The sequence below is a fragment of the Lepidothrix coronata genome, unplaced genomic scaffold, assembly GCF_001604755.1.
Source record: "Lepidothrix coronata isolate B3197 unplaced genomic scaffold, Lepidothrix_coronata-1.0 Scaffold442, whole genome shotgun sequence".
Taxonomy (NCBI): Eukaryota; Metazoa; Chordata; class Aves; order Passeriformes; family Pipridae; genus Lepidothrix; species Lepidothrix coronata.
In genome coordinates this window covers 74,447-93,525 of record NW_016690622.1, presented here as the reverse complement: position 1 = coordinate 93,525, position 19,079 = coordinate 74,447, and the positions used below count along the sequence as shown (strand labels likewise).

Below are 19,079 nucleotides of genomic sequence, written 5' to 3'. Positions count from 1 at the left end.
GCTGCCCCTCCTGCTCAGGTGCTGGTCCCCTCGCCTGCGCTGCCCCTCCTGCTCAGGTGCTGGTCCCCTCGCCTGCGCTGCCCCTCAGCACAGATCTTGTTCCTTGGCACCTTCCTCGAGCAAAGCTCCATTTCCAGGTGCATCCAAGAGCTCCCCCAGCCCATGCAAGGTGCTCCCACCGTCGTTCTTTGAGAGACCACCCCCCCGCGGGATTGCCCCTCCGGCCGCTCCCCTCTGACCTCTGAGGCCCGCTCCTCACCCTCGTCGTTCACACCTAAGGAGGGAACAACGCGCGAGAGGTGGGAATCCGAGGGGAAAGAGTCGCTGAAACGATCCAGGGTGGGAGAAACTCCAAGTTTTTATTTTTGTTACCCAGAAAACACGCTGCCACCGCAGCGCGCGCCACTCTGCCGTAAAGCACCGCTGTTGAGCAGCCGCACCTGCCACACTGCCGTAAAATTCAGCGAAACTTCGGACGCTCCCCCCCCCGCAGCGCTCCCAGTTCGTCCCACCGCTCCCAGTACACCTCTTGCCTCCCCCCAGTGCTCCCACTTCGTCCCACCGCTCCCAGTACCACTCCTTGACTCCAAAATTTAATGAGTCCTAAGATCATTGCCAAACCAAAGGTGCCAGGACAGGACAGGAAGGTCTTTCTGGTTAACACCTGCCCTGGGCAGCCCATCACCTGCCCCTCAGACCCCGGGGCTCCGCGCTTCCCTCTCGAGGGGCAGAACTGCCAAAATTTCCGTTGTACCTCCCAAACTGAGGGTCACTTTGCGTCACCCACGACTGGGCCAGGTGCGCTCCCTGACAGGGACACGGCCTCCGCCGCGGGGCGGGGCCTGTTTGCAGGGGCGGAGCCACCCGGCTCCCGGGCCGCCTCCGTGGGCGGAGCCTGTTGCCAGTGCCGGGCGTAGCGGCGGCGCCCCGGGAGCGGTGGGCGGTGCCCCGGAAGCGGCGCGGCAGGTGCCCCGGAAGCGGCGGGCGGTGCCCCGGAAGCGGCGCGGTCAGGGCGGCGATGGCGGCGGAGGAGCCTCAGCAGCCGCAGCCGGAGCCGCTCGGCGGCAGCGACGCGGACGGTACCGACAGACCTCTCCGGGGCCCTCTCTGCCCCCCGGTCTTGCGGCCCGGGACCCCCGACCCGGGATCTTCCCGCTCCCCCCGGGGGGCCTCAATAGCCCCCCCCCCCCCCGCCCACCGCGATGCCCCAATACCCCCTAACCCCCCCCCTCCCAGCACCCTCAAGACTCCCTCCATCCCTCTCCGGGCTCCCGACGGCCCCCGCCTTATCCTCAGGACCCACTCGGGAGGCGTCCCCGCTCCCCAGACCCCCCTGGGGAGCTGTGGAGCCACTCTGGGCCCCCGCTGAGCCCTCATATCCCCCTAGGCGTGAACTGCCTGGCCTACGACGAGGCGATCATGGCGCAGCAGGACCGGATCCAGCAGGAGGTGAGGAAACCCCCGACCCCTCAGAACTCCTCACAAAACCCTCCCTTAAACCCCCTCAGAGTCTGCCCTGAAACCCCCACGGAGGTCTTCAAACCTGCCCAACCCCCCGTGGGGGTCCCCAGTCCCTGACCCCCTCCAGTCTTGCCCCCTAGATTGCGGTGCAGAACCCACTGGTGTCAGAGCGCCTGGAGCTCTCAGAGCTCTACAAGGAATACGCCGAGGATGACCATGTGTACCAGGAAAAGATTAAGGTGCAGCACTGGGAGCCACTGGGAGATACTGGGAGGCACTGGGACACCAGTGTGGTACTGGGAATAGTACCACTATGGGACTGGGAGCCACTCTGGGACACCAGCACAGGACTGGAAGCAGCCCAGATGTCCCAGGGGGTGTCCCCCCACCCCCACAGTGTCCCCACGCCCGCTCTGCCTCCCAGGACCTGCTCCAGAAATATTCCTACATCCGGAAGACACGTCCAGACGGGAATTGTTTCTACCGCGCCTTCGGCTTCGCCCACCTGGAGGCTCTGCTGGAGGATGGGCAGGAGCTGCAGCGGTGCGGATCCCCAGAGCCCCCTGGAGTCCCCCCAGGGACACCCTGGGAACCCCCAGAGTTCCCCCATACTATTCCCGCAGCACCCCCGGATCCTCCATAGCACTCCCAGAGCCTCCCCAGGCAGCCCTGTACCCTCATGAGGACCCTGCAGCACCAATGCTCCCACTCAGACCCCTGGCTCCCTACCCTCTTAGCTTCCTTGGACCCCTGCCCCCCCCCCAACCCTTGGGTTCCTCCTCCTCAATGATTTAGTCCCCTTTGGGCCCCCCCAAGACCCCTCAAGCGCTCCCCTGGACATCCCAAACCCCTTTGGGTCCCCCCTGAGCCCCCTAAGACCCCCGGGCCCCCCGATGTCCCCCCAGGTTCAAGGAGGTGTCAGCGCGCAGCAAGGAGGAGCTGGTGGCGCAGGGCTTCACTGAGTTCACCATCGAGGACTTCCATAACACGGTGGGCACGGGGGCTTGGGGGACACGAGGAATGTGGGGGGCAGAGGGACACGGGGCTTCACTGAGTCTGCCATCGAGGTCTTCCACAACACAGGGAGCACATGGGGGGGTGGGGGTCCCTGTGACCTGGCATGTGCCCTTGTGTGTGCCCCCAACACACGTGCATGCATCTGACACACGTGTGTCGTGTGTGTGCCCCTCACGGATGCGTACCCCTGACCTGGCTGTGTGTCCCTGTGACACACGTGTGCGTGCCCCGTGACGCACACGCGTACACGTGTCCCTGACGCACGTGTGTGTGTGCCCCAAACACGCCTGTGCTTGCCGTTCACAGCTGATGGAGCTGATCGAGCGCGTGGAGCGCCGTGTGCCGCTGCCGGAGCTGCTGGCGGCCTTCAACGAGCCGGCAACCTCGGACTACCTGGTGGTTTACCTGCGGCTGCTCACCTCGGGCTGCCTCCAGCGCCACCGCCGCTTCTTTGAGCAGTTCCTCGAGGGTGGCCGCAGCATCAAGGAGTTCTGCCAGCAGGTACAGGGCATGTGGGGCACACAGGACTTCTGTCATCACTTCAGGGGCACACACGTGCCTTAGGGCACACAGGAGTTGTCACCATAGCAGGGGCACAGGGGACACACAGGAGCTCTGCCAACAGGTACGGGGCATGTGGGGTACACAGGAGTTCTGTCATCACATCAGGGCGCGTGGAGCTTGCACGGGGCACATGACAGTTCTGTCAGTACAGCAGGGGCACATGGGAATTCTGCCAGCAGGTATGGGGCACAGGGGGGACACAGGAGTTCTTCCAGCAGGTATGGGGCACGTGGGGCACACAAGACTTCTGTCATCATATTAGGTGCAGGCGGGGCTGGCACAGGGCACATGGGAGTTCTGTCACCATGGCAGGGGCATATGGGTCACGCAGGAGTTCTGCCAGCAGGTTGGGGGCACAGGGGGCACACAGGAGTTCTCCTAGCAGGTTTGGGGCACGGGGGCACACAGGGCTGGCACAGGGCACACGGGAGTTCTGCCAGCAGGTTTGGGGCACACAGGGCTCAGAGAGCTCCCACCTCATAAGGGGCTCGTGTGGGCTCCTGGGGCTCACACGGGTTGCGTGGGGCTCCCGCAGGACTCACACAGGGTTCACAGGGTGTCACGTGGCCTCGCACGGGCTACCCAGCACCTTCTGCGGCCCCTCCCAGCTTCACACATTTTCACAAGAGCGCTGCTTGGGCCCCACAGAGCCCTTCTCACCACTCTGGGGGTCTGGGGAGGGTCTCGTGGTGTCACTCATCCTCACGCGCACACAGGCTGCGCCCAGCCTCGCGCTGGCCCCCAGCCTCTCACGTGGCCTTGCGCTGCTCCCCGGCCCCTCACGTGGCCCCCTGGCCCCTCGTGCTGCCCCTCATCCTCTCCAACAGCTCCCCGCAGCCCCCGAGAGGTGTCGCGCAGCCTCGCACCCCCTCGTATGCCCACCACCCCCCCCCATGCCCCTCATACACCCGTACGGCCCTTGTCCCACTGCAGGAAGTGGAGCCCATGTGCAAGGAGAGCGACCACATCCACATCATCGCGCTGGCGCGGGCGCTGCACGTCTCCATCCTGGTGGAATACATGGACCGGGGCGAGGGCGGCGCCACGAACCCGCACGTGTTCCCCGAGGGCTCCCAGCCCCGCGTCTGCCTCCTCTACCGCCCTGGCCACTATGACATCCTCTACAAGTGACCCCTCTGGCGTGAGGGGCCTCCCACCGCCCCCCGGCCATGGGGCCCCAACCCCACAGGCCCTCTTGTGGCCTCCCAACCCCCCTCCCGCCCCCCAATAAAGATGTGGCCCCCGTGCTGAGCATGTTTATTTGGGACGGGGGATTTGGGGGCATGGAGCGGTTGGTTAGAGGCAGTTGAGGGGGTGGGAGGGTATTGGGATCCCCGTTGGGGGCAGTTGGGACTGGGGGGAAGGAAGTTGTGGGCCCTTTTTGGGGGCACTTAGGGCAGGGGTGGTTGGGGCTGAGGGGGAACAGTGGGACCTAATAAAGGGTTCAGCATGGGCAGCGGGGGCAGGGGGTGTCCTAGGTCTTGGCCCGCCCTGGTGGCAGGACCCTCCACCTCCCAGCTGTAAAGCACCATAGAAACACCCCTCTCCCCCCAGGGGCCTCCAAAATCGCCCCTCCCCCCTTACCGAAGGCACCGGCGGGGAACGATGGACCCCTCGTGTGAGGGAGGAGGGTCCCGGTGTGAATGCCCCCACCACCCCCCCACACACCTCCTTCCCAGGAACCGAGGCGGGGATGGGCCAACGCACCGCCTCCCGAATTCTACCCCCGGCCCACGTTCACACGCACCCGCAGCCCCGGGTCCCTCCGCACTGGGGGGTGGGCCCGGCCCGGCCTCCCTCAGGCCCCGCCGGGTCCCCCCTCACCGGGGGGGCGGGTCCGGCCCGGCCCCCCCAGGCCCCCCCGCAGCCGCCGCCTTCCCACGCCCGCAGCCGCCGCCGCCGCCGCCGGGCCCGCACGCGCCGGTACCGACCCGGTAAGGGCTCCCTGACCCCCACCGCACTCTCGGGACCCCCCTAAAACCAACGCCCCCGACACCCCCCGACCCCCCACCCGCCTCGGTACCCGCGGATGCTCCAGCCCAGGGGAAGGACCGGTCGGCCGGAGTGGGGCCCGTCTCCGCCCTTGGACCCCCGGAGCGACACTCCCCCGCAGAGACACCCCCTCCAAAACCCTTCCGAACACCCCAGCCCCCAAAACCGCGATTCCCCCTCCCCCACCCCGACTTCCCAGGGATGCTCCAACCAGGGGGAGGGGCCCAGGCGTCCGGGAGAGGGGAGGACACCCAGGCATGACCCCCCACCGCCATGAGAACCCCCCCAACCTCCCCAAATCCCATCAGCTCCCCTGGAGCCCCCCCAAAACCCTCCCGGTAGCCGGGGATGCTCCAGCCGAGGGAAGAGACCATCCAGGGCGGGGGTGGGAGAGGAACCTAGGCATTCGCGGGCCTGGCTCCCCCCCCCCGAGACCCCGCGCCTCCCACCAGCACCCTCAGACCCCCAAAACCCCCCATCCCACGGTATCCAGGGATGCTCCAGCCCGGGGCGCAGGACTCCGGCATTCAGGAGAGCAACCCTACACCTCCATAGGGCCCCCAGGACCCCCCTGAGCCCCCTCAGACCCCAGGGAGGACCGGGGTATCTGGGGCTTACGGGGATGTTCATGGGGGGGCATCACCTGGGTCCCCTCCTGCGGGGCGGGTCACGTGACCCCTTGTGCGAGGCCGGGGCTGATGCAAGGTGGACCCTGGGGCACAAGGGTCCCGGGGGGTTCCCCTAACGAGATGCTGCTAATGAGGGGGGGGTTCGTTAGCAACGCTGGTAATTGGCACCCAGGGGGGGCCCGGACACCTGGGTCCTGGCAGGTTTTGCACGAGGTGGGCTGTCACATGAGGACCCCTTGGCTCACACTCCCTCCCCATCGAAAGCGGCCCCCCCGGCAGGGGGGGGGGGCCCATGGAGAACCGGCACCGGTAACCTTGACCTCGCATGAGGACCCATCGCACGGGGACAACCGTTGCACGAGGACCGAGGTGGACCCAGGTAGGGCCCTACCCCACCACACCTGGACGCCTGGGCCCCCCTATGACGGTGGGGGCCTGGGGGGTCCCTACTCTGAATATGGGGTCAGGGGAATCTCCTACAGGGGATGGGCTTGAAGGGGTCTGCAAACTATAATGTTGAGGAGGTGCCCAATAATGGGAGAGAGGGGTGTCCCTGCTCTTTCTATGGGGTCAGGGTGGGCATTCTGGGTCCCCTGTGATGAAGGGGTGCTGAGGCAGGGGCACCTGCCCTATATATGGGATCAGCGTGGGGCTGGGTCACAGCACCCAGGTCCTCCAGGGTGCATCCCCATCCCACTGTCCTGACACCTGCCCCCAACCCACAGGACCCCCCCCTCACCCATGGCCCCCCCTTCCCCCCTCCTCCACCTCCCTCCCCCGCCCTGGGCGCTGTGGGGGGGGCCGCCCCGGCGCCTGACTGCTGTCACCGCTGTCGTCCTCGTCGCCGTCGCGGCTGTTGCGGCCTGTCCCGCCGTGTGCCGCTGCGCCGGTGGCCGCGTCTACTGCAACGACCGGGGGCTGACGGCCGTGCCTGAGGGGCTCCCGCCCGGCGCCACCACCCTATTCCTGCAGAACAACCGGATCGGTGACGCAGGGATCCCAGCGCGGCTGGGCCGGCTGCCGGCCCTGCGCGTGCTCTACCTGTACGCCAACGCGCTGGAGCAGCTGCCGGCACACCTGCCGCCGGCACTGCGGGAGCTGCATCTGCAGGAGAACAACGTGCGCGGGCTGTGCCGGCGGGCGCTGGCGCGGGCACCGCTGCTTGAGCGCCTACACCTGGATGACAACTCGGTGTCGGCAGCCGGCATCGAGGAGGACGCCTTCGCTGAGAACCGCCGCCTGCGCCTCCTCTTCCTCTCACGCAACCACCTGAGCAGCGTGCCGGCCGGGCTGCCGCCGGCGCTGGAGGAGCTGCGCCTGGACGACAACCGCATCCACACCATCCCGCTGCGCGCCTTCGAGGGGCTGCCGGCGCTGCGGCGCCTGGTGCTGGACGGGAACCTGCTGGCCAACCAGCGCATGGCCGACGACACCTTCAGCCGCCTGGGCAACCTGAGCGAGCTCTCGCTGGGCCGCAATGCACTTGCGGCCCCGCCGGCCAACTTGCCCCGTGCACGGCTGCGCCGGCTCTCGCTGGCCGCCAATGCCATCAGCCACGTGCCAGCCGGTGCACTGGCACGGATGAGGGCACTGGAGCGACTGGACCTGTCGGACAACAACCTGACGACGCTGCCACGGGGGCTCTTTGATGACCTGGGCAGCCTGAGCCACCTGGGGCTGCGCAACAACCCCTGGTTCTGTGGCTGCAACCTGGCCTGGCTGCGGGACTGGCTGCGCCGGCGTGCGCCGCCACGCCTCGAGGTGCGCGGGCTGCTGTGCCAGGCACCCGCGCGGCTGCGGGGGCTGCCGGTGGGCGAGCTGCAGGGGGAGATGGACGCCTGCGACACCCCCGCCGCAGGGGCCGGGGGGGCTGCCCCCGGCATCGCAGCCGTGTCCCCAGCGGCTTCAAATGGCGCCATGGCCGCCTCGCCAGGGGCTGCGGCCACACCAGGGCTGTGGGTGCAGGCGGCGCCGGGGGGGGCCCTGCGGGTGCGGTGGCCACCGGCCCCCCCTGGCGCATCCCTGCGGCTGAGCTGGCTGCGGCCCGGAGGGGGGGCCGTAACTGAGACACTGGTGCGGGGGGAGCGGGGAGAGTATGTGGTGCGGGCGCTGCAGCCCCGTGCCCCGTACCGCGTGTGCCTCGCGGCCCTCGAGCCCCCCGCCGCCCCCCCGCTCTGCACACAGGCCCGCGCCGGGGCCGGGGACTCCCCTCCCGGTTCTCCCGGTGCACCAGCCGGGGACACCCCCACCGCGCTCCCCCCGGCTGCGGCTCTGGGGGCGTCGGCAGCGGCAGCTGCCGGGGTGATCCTGGGGGTGCTGGGAGGGTGGTGGAGGAGGAGGAGGAGGCGGGGGGGGCGAGGAGGGGCGCCCCCCCCACCCCCTAAAATCAGCAGAGCGGGGCGGCTGCCACTGCGGCCCCTGCGGCCCCCCGACGAGGGCGGAATACGCACCGTGTACCCCCCTCCGCCGCCCCCGCTGCCCCTCCCCAGCGCTCGGGGGTACCGGGGGGGGCAGGTGCCCCATGGCGGTGGTGAAGGGGATGGGGGGTCCTGATGGGGGGGTCCCTCTTCCTGGAAAACCCCACGTGTTGGGGACCCCTCTGGGGCTGTGGCCGCTTGCCCCTGTTCTGAGGACATTTGGGGGGACCCGCCGGGGAGTTGAGGAGAGGGGTCGCCCTGCACCTCCCCCGCTTCCCTTTTGGGGCATTTTGGCTTTTTTAAGGTGTTTTTTCGGCACCGCGGCTTTTTTGGGGGAAAAACGGCAGATTTGGTGCAGGAACAGGATTGGGGAGAGGGACGGACCTGACAGCCTCGATCCCTCCAGGACCTCCAGGAGGACCCCAGGCCTGGACAAAGCCTGGGGGGTGAAGGCAGAGGGGACTCGGGGTCAGGGTGGTCCCCTGCTGCGCCCCCTCCCCGGGTCTGTGCCCCCTCCCTTCCCCCCGCGAGGTGCCTTCACCCTTCCCCCTGCCCGTGCTGTTGGATTTGGGGAAAAAGGACCAAAATCAGGAAAAATCGACCCAAAAGGGCCGAGGGGAACCCTGACCCCCAAATAAACCCAGCGGCTCCTTTTCCTGCCAGTGCCTCTTTCCCGTGGGATGGGGTGGGGAGCTGTCACCCGGGGGCGTTCACACAAGGGGTCTTGCAGGAAGCGGCACGGTTGGGGGATGGTCATATGGGGTCACTGAGAGTAATGAGGTGGCGGTGACACAGGGATACCCTGGGGTAGGACGAGCAATGGGGAGTTTGGGGGGGGTATGAGGCCTTGCACGAGGGCTGGGGAGGGGGGTGTGTCAGGGGAGGGGGATCATGCTTGGGTCCTGTCAAGGTCACGTGTGTCACTCAACACCCCCCTTCCCACCACTAGGGACCACCTGCCTCCACCCACATGACTCCCCTTGGCCTCCGGGGGGGGGGGTGTGGGGTGGGAATCGTGTGCAAGCCCCGCCCCCGTGCAAACCCCGCCCCTCGCTCCCCCAGGAGACACGTTCGGCAGCCAGACCTCCTCGCCGCCAGGGGGAGCACTCCCGCCTCCACCCACCCATACCCTCCCCCCTGATAGGCGTCACTCGCAGCCAATGGAGAGTGGAAAATTCCAGAAGGGAGCGCGGGGCGCGGCCAATGGGCATTCGGCACTGGGCACCGCGGCCAATGGGAGCGGGAGGGGGCGGGACCCGCTGCAGGCTTCCGGCGGGGGCGGGTCCGGAGGGGGGCGGGCACCATTTCTCCCGGTGGTCAATGGGAAGGCAGAAGCGCGGGCGGCGGCCAATTGGAGCGCGCGCGGGGGCGGGCGGGCGGGACCGACGGCCAATGGGGCGCGAGGGGTGGGGCCGAGGGTTTCTAGCAGCTTCCAGAGGGCGGCGCGGGAGCGGCGCGAGAGGAGTTGCGGCCATGGAGGAGGTTTGGGGGGGACGAGAGGGTCTTGAGGGTCCTGGGAGTCCCAGAGGCAGGCGGAGGAACCTGCGGGGCGTGCCAGGGGGTCCCAGGGTTGGGTCTGGATCTGGGGGATCCTGGGGAGGGGGCCTGAGGAGGGCCGGGGGACCCTGGGGAGGGCCGGGGGGCCCTGGGGGTCCCTGAGGGGATTGAAGGCCCCGACCGGGGTCGGGGCGCTCCGAGAGGGATCGGGGAGCCCTCAGGGGCTCGGAGCGGTTTCACGCTGTCTGGGGGTCCTTGAGGTGTCCCGGGAGGGTGGCGAGCGGGGCCTAGGGGGAGCTGAGGGCAAAGGGAGTTTCCGGGGGGTTTCGGGGTCCTTGAGGAGGCGGGGAGGGGCTGGAGGGTGGTGTCCCGTTGTTTGGGGGCCCGGGGCCCCGGCTCCATCTTCACGTTCTTCTGTTTCTCTTCCTCCCTCTCCATCTGTCCTTTACTTTCCTTCATCTTTCCACTTTCTCACGCCTCTCTTCTTCCTCGTCCCTTCTTGGTTCTCTTGCTTTTCTTCCTCCTCGTGCCTCTTCTCCTCTCTCACCCCTTCATCCTCCTCGTCTTTCTCGCACCTTGCTGCTCCCTTTGCTTTTCTCCTGCCTGCCCCTCTGCCCTCCTTTTCTTCCTCCTCGTCCCTTTCATACTCTTCTTTACCCCCTTCCCTTCTCCTTCCTCGTCTCCCTTCTCCTCTTCCTCACACTCTCCCGTTCCCCGCGATCCGTGCCTTCCCTCCGTGTCCCGCAGGCTCAGGAGCTGAAGGAGCGGGGGAACCGGGCGCTGGCGGCGGGGGACGTGGGGGCAGCCGTGGGGCACTACTCGGCCGCCATCGCGCGGGACCCCAACAACCACGTCCTGTTCAGCAACCGCTCGGCCGCCTACGCGCGGCTCGGGGACTACACCCGTGCCCTGGCCGACGCCTGCCGCACGCTGGAGCTGCGCCCTGACTGGGCCAAGGTGGGGGGGTGCTGGGGGGACCCTGGGAGCTCTCACCCTGGGGGGCCCCAGGGGGTCTGACCGTAGGGGTCACCCCTACCCCCAAGGGTAGTCGTTGATGGTGGGGCATAAGGGTCTCCACCGTGGCAGGGGTCAGGGTTCCCCTGGGGGGTCTGACCCAAGGGTCCCCCTTTGCTCCCCTTTTCCAGGGGGGGAGGTCTGATCCCCGGGTCCCTCTTTGCTCCCCTTTCCAGGGGTACTCACGGAAGGCAGCAGCACTGGAGTTCCTGCAGCGCCTGGAGGAGGCCAAGGCCACATATGAGGAGGGGCTGGCACGGGACCCCGGGAATGAGCAGCTGCTGCAGGGCCTGCGTGGGGTGGAGACACGGCTGGCAGGTACGGGGGGCTCAGCGGGGTTCTGAGGGTGGCCTGAGAGGGGTTGGGGGGTTTGGGCCTGGGAAGGGGTGGGCTGACACGGGGCTGGAGGGGTTGCAGGGAGTGGAGGAGTGGCTGGGGAGGCTGCTTGCGGGTCCCAGAGCAGGTTTGGGGGTCCCTGTGAGAGGCTTTGGGTGGCTCTGAGGGGTTTGGGGTCCCTGGGAGGGGATGTGGGGAGTTTTTGGGGTTCTCAGAATGGGACTGGGGGTCCTAGGAAGGTTATTTGGAGTCCCTGCAAAGGTCTTTGACCTAATTTCAGAGCGGAAACTGCTGAACCCCTTCAGTGCCCCTGACCTGCTGGCACGACTTGAGGGGGACCCCCGGACGCGGGCGCTGCTGGGGGACCCCGAGTACCGGCGACTGCTGGAGACGCTGCGCAGCGACCCGGGGCAGCTCGGGGCGTCAGTGCTGGGCCTCAGGGGGCCCTGGGGGGCTGGGAGTGGGCCTCGGGGGGGCCTGGGTGGGCTGGGAATGGGCCTTGCGGGGCCAGGGTGGGCTGGGAGGGGGCTCTGGAGGACTGGGGTGGGGCTAGGAAGGGGTTTGGGGTGGCTTTGGGGTAGGACTGGGAGGGCATGTAGGGCTGAATTTGGGAGACTGGGGGGTGTTAGCTGATTTTGGGGAGCTCAGGGAAGCAGCAGGGCTCCTGGGTGGGGGTCAGGGTGCAGGTTCTGGGGTGCAGCCCCCTTGGGGGATGTCGGGGTGCAGATTTTGGGATGTAGCCCCCCCGGTGGATATCGGGATGTAAATTTTGGGGCACTTCCCCACGCACCCCTGCCCCTCCCGCCAGGAAGCTGCAGGACCCCCGGGTGATGACGACGCTGAGTGTGCTGCTGGGGGTGGAGCTGAGCGGGGCCGAGGAGGAGGAGGAGGCCCCCTCCCCTCCACCCCCACCCCCCCCGCCCCCTGCCCAGCCCCCACCACCCCAGGAGCTCCCCCAGAACAAGCAGGAGGTGAGGGGGTGTTCCCAAAACCCATAAGGAGGGGAGGGAGATGTTTTGAGGACACACAACCCCCCTGCACACCTGAAGAGCAGCATGATAGACAAGGCGGGTGGGCAGGTTCGGGGCAGCTGAGGAGAGTTCAGGGGGGCTGTAAGGCAGGTTTGTGGGTGCTGGGGTTAGGGTTAGGGCATTTAGGAGCAGGTTTTGTGGTGCTGGGGGAGGAGTTGGGATTCAGGGAGGGTCTCAACCAAGTTTGGGGATGAGGGCTTCCTGCCAGTTTTGGGGTGATCTCTCTGTAGAAGGTGCAGCAGGGGAAGCAGCGGGATGATAGAGGGGCTGGCCAACCTTTGGAGGGGTCCAAGCCAGTTTTGACATGATCTACCCCATCAGGGACAGCAGGAGAAGAAGCTGGGTGACGGGTGAGCGGGTTTTGGGGTTCGGGAGGGGGTCACAGCCAGTTTTGGGGCGACACACCCCCCCAGGCTCAGTGGGAGCAGGAGCTGGCCAGGTTTTGGGGGTCTGGGCAGCAGCTTTTAGGGTTTGGGGGGTCCCAGCCAGTTTTAGGGTGACCCCCCCTCCATCAGGCACAGCGGGAGAAGGAGCTGGGCAATGCCGCCTACAAGCGGAAGGAGTTCCCAGCAGCACTGGAACACTACACCCGAGCCGAGCAGCTAGACCCCACCAATATGACCTACGTCACCAACCAGGCGGGTGCGTGACCCCTCAATCACCCCTGAGCACCTCCCAAACCCCAAAACCCCCCTGAACTCCCAAACTTGCCCTCAAACACAGCCGTGTACTTTGAGACGGGTGACTACGAGCGGTGCCGGGCACTGTGCGAACGCGCCATCGAGCTGGGACGGGAGAACCGGGAGGATTACCGGCAGATCGCCAAGTGAGTTGGGAGGTTTGGAACCAGGGGTATCCTCTCTGGTTCCCCCAAAATCGCCCCCCGACCCTCCATTTCCCCCAGGGCGTACGCGCGGATCGGGAATTCCTACCTGCGCGAGGAGCGGTACAAGGACGCCATCCACTTCTACAACAAGTCTCTGGCTGAGCACCGCACGCCCGATGTGCTCAAGAAGTGTCAGCAGGTGACGTGGGGGGCGTGGAGGGAGGGAGGGCAGCTCTCCTGGGCCCCCCCCTGAACCCCCTAGTTGCTGCCACAGGCTGAGAAGATCCTGAAGGAGCAGGAGCGCTTGGCCTACATTGACCCCGACCTGGCGCTGGAGGAAAAGAACAAGGGCAACGAGTGCTTCCAGCGAGGTGGGGGGGCGCTGTGGTGGGCTGGGGGGGCCCTGCCCTGCATCTGGGGGGCACCCCCTGACAGCAGGCGGGGGGGCGTCCCGTTTTAGGGGATTACCCCCAGGCCATGCGGCACTACAGCGAGGCGATCCGACGCAACCCGAATGAGGCCCGGCTCTACAGCAACCGTGCCGCCTGCTACACCAAACTGCTCGAGTTCCCCCTCGCCCTCAAGGTACAGGGCTGGGGGTGCAGGGGGGCTGAATTGAGGGGCTGGAGGCTGGCTTGGGGGGGTAGGAGGGGTCCTGGGGCTGGTCTGAAGGTATGGGGCTGGTCTGAAGGTATAGGGGTCAGTTTGGGGCTTTTGAGATGCCTCTGAATCTGCTTTTTCCCACAGGACTGTGAGGAGTGCATTCGCCTGGAGCCCACCTTCAGTGAGTGGGGAATGCGGGGGGGCACTGGAGGGGCTAGGCCCTGCCCTTTCACTGCTTTGCCTTCAGCCATCTCTACCTGTACCTGTACTCCTTTCTCCTTTCTTCACCTGTATCTGTGTCCATCCCTCACCTGTACCCACATTTTCCTCTCTCACCTGTACCTGCGTGCATCGCCCCCACCCAGTCAAGGGCTACACGCGGAAGGCGGCGGCGCTCGAGGCCATGCGTGACTACACCAAGGCCATGGAGGTTTATCAGCGTGCCCTGGACCTCGACCCCACTTGCAAGGTGAGCCCGCAACCCCCTGAGCCCCTGCTGACCCCTGTGACCACCCCTGAGCCCCTGCTTACCCGGGCCCCCCAGTGGCACTGCAGGACCTGAGAGTACAGCAGTTTGTGACTCCCGTGGCCCCCCAGCCCCCTGTAATCCCCAGGAGGCAGCACAGTGGCAGTGGCACTACCCGCAGCACCCCCTGTGACCCCCCCGCGTGTGCCCCTCTGTGATCCCTGTCACCCTCAGGAGGCAGTGGAGGGGCAGTGGCACTGCCTGGGGTTAGAGCATCCCCTGTGAACCAACCCCCCTGATCTCTGTGCCCCCCACCCTGCCCCCCAGGAGGTGGCGGCAGCGCTGCCTGGGGTTACCACACCCCCGTGACCCGCCACGATGCCCCGTGTGTCCCCCAGGAGGCGGCAGAGGGGCAGCGGCGGTGCCTGCGGGCGCAGCAGCAGCGCTCAGAGCCCCCCGAGGAGCTGCGGCGCCGGGCACTCGCCGACCCCGAGGTGCAGCAGATCATGGGGGACCCGGCCATGCGCCTCATCCTCGAGCAGATGCAGAAGGACCCCCAGGCCCTCAGCGAGTGAGTCCCGGGGGAATTTTCTGGGATGTTAGCAGCCACCCTATGGTGTTCACTGAGCCTTGAAGGAGCCACACCAAGCCCTCTACAGCTGTGGGGGGGGTCCCCAACTCTCTCTGAGGTCGTCCTGGAGGTCCCCAAGGTCTGATGGGGTGTCATTGCCCATCTCTCACAGCTCACTGAGTCTCCATGAGGTTGCCCAGGGTTGCCTAGCACGTCCCCAGGTGTGTCAGTGGGTGTGCCCAAGATGTGGAGGAGTATTCCAAGGGGGGTCCCAGGCATCCCCGCCCATCCTTGGGTCCCCCCTGTGCCCATGCTGATTCCCCGGTTTCCCCCCAGGCACCTCAAGAACCCTCTCATCGCCCAGAAGATCCAGAAGCTAATGGATGTGGGGCTCATTGCCATCCGGTGACCCCCCCAAATCCCGGGGACCCCTCTGGGACCCCCCCCGGGTACACCTCGACCCCCCAGGGGAGGCAGGGGGTGCTGCCCCTCCCTCCCTCCATCCTGTGTTGGTTCTGGGGTGCTGTGACCCCAAATAAAGAGCGGAGCAGTGGCCCAGCCTTGGGGGGCTGGGGAGGAGGGGAGGGGCCTGGGGGTCTCCTGGAGGGTGGGAAATGAGTGAGGAAACTGGGGGGGGAGCCCAGGAGGAGAGTTGGTGCCCTGGGGTGATTTGGGGGTCCAGGGAGTCCAGGAGGGGCAGTGGGATCCCACTGCCCAAGGACAGTGAGATGAGAGCCCCTGAGGATTGTGGGGGTCCAGACTCCTCATTTGAGGACAGAGTTGTGGCCTTGTCACACGAGGATGGTTTGTGACCCTCTTCCATGAGGACTGGGGCGTCCAAACCTTTTGCACAAGGACAGTGAGAGCCCCTGCCACGAGGACGGACTGTGACCCCCTTGCCTGTGAGGCCCAACAGCCACCACCATTCTGTTGAGCACAGTAAGCACGTTCAGCTCCATCACACCAGTGTTGCACAAGCCTTGCACAAGTGCCTTGCACAGCAGGAGGAGGGAGGGAGGGTGCACAAGTGCTGTGGGAGGAACAGGGATTGGGGGAGTTGAGGCTGGTGCCAACAGTGGGATGGGGGCATTTGCATGAGGCCACTCTTGCATGGGGCTTGGGGGCGTTAGGGGTCATCCCCCCCTTCCATCAGGCGCCTCAGCACATCAGGGTCTGGGAGCTGCCCTGGCCGCTGTCCCCCTAGCACCAGATACCCCCCCAGGAACTGGTGCAGCACCCGGGGGGCTGCCGAGAGCACCCGCAGCCCCAGCGTCACGTCCCCAGTCAGCCACAGCCGCACCTGGGGGAAAAGGGATGGGGGTGAGAGCCAGTCCACTTCCAGTGCTTCCCGCTCCCCTCCAGTCCTCAGTACTTGCTGGCTGTCCCAGTTGACGTCCCACTGGCGCAGGTCACTGTGCCTCCAGCTGCGGGTGACGGCGCCAGAGCCAGGATCGATCCGGAGCAGCTGTGAGGGGCCCACAGCCAAAATCTCATCACGCCTGGCACCCTGGAACCTGTGAGACCCCCCCCAAAACACATGGGACCCCTGGAACTCCGGGGACCTCCCCAGCGCTGGCCCGGCCCTGAGCAGTGCTCCCAGTGTACAGCACCTCAGTGTGGCAGCGCTCCCTCCCAGTGCCCCCAGTACCTCACCACGAAGTGCCCCAGCCCGAACCCTGGCAGGGCCCTCCAGGCCTCCACGAAGCGCAGCCGGGCCTGGCCTGGGGTCAGTGTCCCCACACGGTGCAGAACCTCCAGCAGCCGGGGGGTGAGCTGGGGGGGGCCATTGTGAGGGAGGGGAGAGTGGGGGGGGACTGGGGGCGCCCCAGGGACTGGGGGAACAGCCGCTGGCTGTACAAGGATGGGAGGGCCCAGTACCTGCTTGGCCTTGAACTTGCGCTGGAAGCGGGGGGGCAACAGCTGCTGTGGATCTGGGGGTCGGCGTGAGAGGGCCCAGGGAGGCACAGTGGGGTCCTCCCTCCCTGGCTGGACCCCCAGGACCCCCTGAGCCTCCGCCCCGAGTGATGTGGCCAACAGGGACCCCCCACGGGAGGCCAAGCGGCACCCGGCGACCCAACGGGCATACTGGGGGGCCTGGGGGGGCGGGAGTATCACACCAGCTCTCTGAGACTCCTCAAAGACCCCTGCAGAACTCCTCCAGGACCCCTCGAACTCCCTCAAACCCCCCAGAACTCTCCTGGGACCCCTTGAGCCCTCCAGGACCCCCAAACCCCCTTGGGACCCATCAAACCCCCTGAGAATGTAAAAAAAAACCCCTGAGACCTCAAACCCCCCCAAGAGCCCCTCTGAGACCCCCCCCCCCAAAACCCCGGGACTCCTCTAACCCTCCCCCCACCCCCGAGCCCCCAAGGACCCTCAAATCACCATGAGACCCCCCCAACTGCCCTCAAATACTCCAGGACTCCCTGAACTCCCACGTCCCGTTCCTCCCGTTTCCCAGTGGGGCCCTGCCATAGTCCCTGTGGTCTCCCAGAGCCCTCAGTGCCCCCCACCACCCCTATCCTGCCCTCCCACCCACATCACGGCAGCGCAGGAGGGTCTCGCTCATCCCCTCCGGTGTCGGCACCCGCAGTTTGATGTAAAACTTCTGCGCCCCCAAATCCATGTCAGGGGTCACCTCACAGCCTGGGGATATGGGGGGGTCAGGCAGGCCTGGGTGCAGCCCAGGAGGGGAGTTCAGGGCATCCTAGAGGGGGTTGGGGAGGCTTTGGGACTCTAAGGGGGGCCCAGAGGGGTCCTGGGAGGAGATGGGGGTGTTTCCAAAGGGAATGTTGGCAACTCAGGAGGGGAGCTGGGGGTGTCCCAGGGGTGTTTGGGGGAGAATTTGTGAGCCCTGGTGGGGTCCCAGAGGGAAATGGGGGGTTCTTGAGGGGGTATTTCAGGGTCCTGGGGGAACCAAAGAGGGGAGTTGGCCTTGTCTCAGGAGGGTCTGGGGGGAACCTGGGAGTCCTGGGGGTTGGCCCCAGTGGTCCCAGGGGAGTCTTAGGAGGCCCATATGGGGGGAATGGGGAGGTTCCAGGGGATTTGGGGGTCTGGGGGGGGGTTCTTGTGGGAAGGTCCCACGATGATTTGTGAGTGCCAGAGGGAGTTTGGGGGCCCAGGGGGGGTTTTGAGGTCTCACCGCGGAGGTTGAGCTGCTGTGGGGGCCCCCCCGATCTCGGGAGGCTCCAGAGTGACAGTGATGACCCCGAGAGCACGGCCCGGGCAGGTCGGGAACCCCAGAACGGCCAGCGGGAGGACCTGGGGGTACCCCGAGTTTGGGGGTTGGGGGGGGTCAAGAGGGAGCCCCAGAATGGCCAGGAGGAGGGCCTGGGGGAACCCCAATTTTGGGATCAGGCAAGGGGTTTGGGGGTTGTGGGGGTACCTGTAGATCTCCAGCTCCTCCACCAGCTCAGGGGCAGCTCCAAGCTCCTCCTGGGGACTCCCCCAGACCTCAGTAATCCCCATTGACTCCCAGTGCCTCCCCAGTGCTCCCCACCCCAGCCCCCACCAGTTCTTACCCCTCCCCCCCCAGCAGTGCCCCCCAGTCCTCCCAGCATGGCCAGAAGAGGCCCTCAGTACCACCCAGTGCTCCTCAGGGCCTTCCATATCCATCCCAGTGTTCCCCAGTCCCCCCAAACCCCTCCCAGTACCTCCCAGTGCCTCCCAGTGCCTCCAGTCTCACTGGCAGGATGGTGGTCCTTTGCCCCTCCAGGCTCAGCTCCAGTTTGTCCAGGGCTGTGTCCAGGTCCTGGGGCTCGAGGGGGCCCTTGGGGTCCCCATCACCCCCCTCTGCCCCATCTATCTGGTACTGGGGGTTGGAGGGGGTCATGGGGGGTCAGGAAAATTGGAGGGGTCACAGAGGGGTCAGGAGAATTAAGGGGGGTCTCAGAGGGGTCAATGGGAGACTGAGGGGTCCAGAGGTGTTTGGGGCTCAGGGATGTCCAGGAAGGTTTGGGTGAGTCTGGAGGGTTCTTGGGGGTCCCAGGGGCTCCCAGGGAATCTGGGGTGGGGTTTGGGGTACAGGGTTTTGAGGAGGGTCGCAGAGGATCAGGGGATGGGTTCGGTGGGGTGCCAGATTGTCCAGGGATGTTCTGGGGTACCTGGAGGGCAGCAAAGAGCAGCATCTCCTCCTCGGTACAGTCGATCTCCTCGGCCAGGAGGGCCCCGCGTGCCTGCTCATGCAGCAGCGCAATGCGCAGCCCGCCCTCCTGGGGGCATCACAGTGTTGGGGCACGGGGGGGCACCCAGGGGGGCTTTAACCCCCAGGGACCCCCAAAACCCCAGCAGGGACCCACAGGGACTCCCTAACTCCCTCCTGAGGGGTGTTTGGGAAGTGACACGGGAGGGTTGGGGGTCCCTGGGGGGGTTTAGGGGTCACCAGGGGGGATTTGAGGGTACCTGGGGGTCCAGCCCCATGGCACAGGGGTACTTGAAGCGCAGCAGCAGCTCCTCATCGTCCACCACGTCCTGTTCCATCAGGGACCGCGAGGCGTCCAGCCACCTGCGGGGAAAGGGGGGGCGTGGTTGGGGGGGTCCTGCGCGCTCGATCCCGCCCACAAACCCCGCCCGAGCACCGCCCACAACCCTCATCCCCGCCCACAAACCCCGCCCAACCACACCCGAGCAAACCCCACCCCACCAAGTCGTGTCCC

The 19,079-nt window shown here is 66.7% G+C and overlaps 4 protein-coding genes across 5 annotated transcripts in view; 3 read left to right on the top strand and 1 right to left on the bottom strand.

Moving 5' to 3' along the window:
• The first annotated feature begins 977 nt into the window (after positions 1-977).
• OTUB1 (OTU deubiquitinase, ubiquitin aldehyde binding 1) lies at positions 978-4,281 on the top strand. Its single transcript, XM_017839632.1, has 7 exons — positions 978-1,079; positions 1,388-1,449; positions 1,602-1,700; positions 1,886-2,004; positions 2,367-2,451; positions 2,785-2,979; positions 3,976-4,281. Exons 1-7 carry the CDS (start codon positions 1,019-1,021, stop codon positions 4,171-4,173), a joined length of 819 nt encoding a protein of 272 aa, XP_017695121.1. The 5' UTR covers positions 978-1,018; the 3' UTR covers positions 4,174-4,281.
• Positions 4,282-5,896: 1,615 nt separating this feature from the next.
• On the top strand, positions 5,897-8,216 carry FLRT1 (fibronectin leucine rich transmembrane protein 1). Its single transcript, XM_017839627.1, has 2 exons — positions 5,897-6,042; positions 6,389-8,216. The coding sequence occupies exon 2, from the start codon at positions 6,405-6,407 to the stop codon at positions 8,214-8,216; it is 1,812 nt and encodes a 603-aa protein (XP_017695116.1). The 5' UTR covers positions 5,897-6,042; positions 6,389-6,404.
• A 1,226-nt stretch (positions 8,217-9,442) lies between these two features.
• Positions 9,443-14,977, top strand: STIP1 (stress induced phosphoprotein 1). 2 transcript variants are annotated; one of them, XM_017839629.1, is made up of 14 exons: positions 9,443-9,562; positions 10,325-10,534; positions 10,768-10,909; positions 11,208-11,349; positions 11,736-11,898; positions 12,474-12,600; positions 12,682-12,784; positions 12,863-12,983; positions 13,059-13,155; positions 13,245-13,369; positions 13,532-13,568; positions 13,753-13,856; positions 14,252-14,424; positions 14,761-14,977. In XM_017839629.1, the coding sequence occupies exons 1-14, from the start codon at positions 9,473-9,475 to the stop codon at positions 14,831-14,833; spliced, it is 1,707 nt and encodes a 568-aa protein (XP_017695118.1). In that variant the 5' UTR covers positions 9,443-9,472; the 3' UTR covers positions 14,834-14,977. The 2 variants fall into 2 exon arrangements, with proteins under 2 accessions (XP_017695118.1, XP_017695120.1); XM_017839631.1 differs by lacking the exon at positions 14,761-14,977 and having other exon boundaries at positions 14,181-14,262.
• Positions 14,978-15,059: 82 nt separating this feature from the next.
• Positions 15,060-19,079, bottom strand: part of LOC108509993 (fermitin family homolog 3-like) — a 6,305-nt gene continuing 2,285 nt past the window's right edge. Inside the window, exons 3-12 of the mRNA XM_017839626.1 lie at positions 18,826-18,928; positions 18,528-18,635; positions 18,110-18,235; positions 17,810-17,859; positions 17,567-17,685; positions 16,964-17,070; positions 16,303-16,518; positions 16,073-16,197; positions 15,797-15,938; positions 15,060-15,724 (exon numbers count right to left, since the gene is read on the bottom strand). Of these exons, the coding sequence (XP_017695115.1) occupies positions 15,551-15,724; positions 15,797-15,938; positions 16,073-16,197; positions 16,303-16,518; positions 16,964-17,070; positions 17,567-17,685; positions 17,810-17,859; positions 18,110-18,235; positions 18,528-18,635; positions 18,826-18,928 (1,270 nt within the window). The 3' untranslated portion in view covers positions 15,060-15,550. The remainder of the gene's footprint in view (positions 15,725-15,796; positions 15,939-16,072; positions 16,198-16,302; positions 16,519-16,963; positions 17,071-17,566; positions 17,686-17,809; positions 17,860-18,109; positions 18,236-18,527; positions 18,636-18,825; positions 18,929-19,079) is intronic.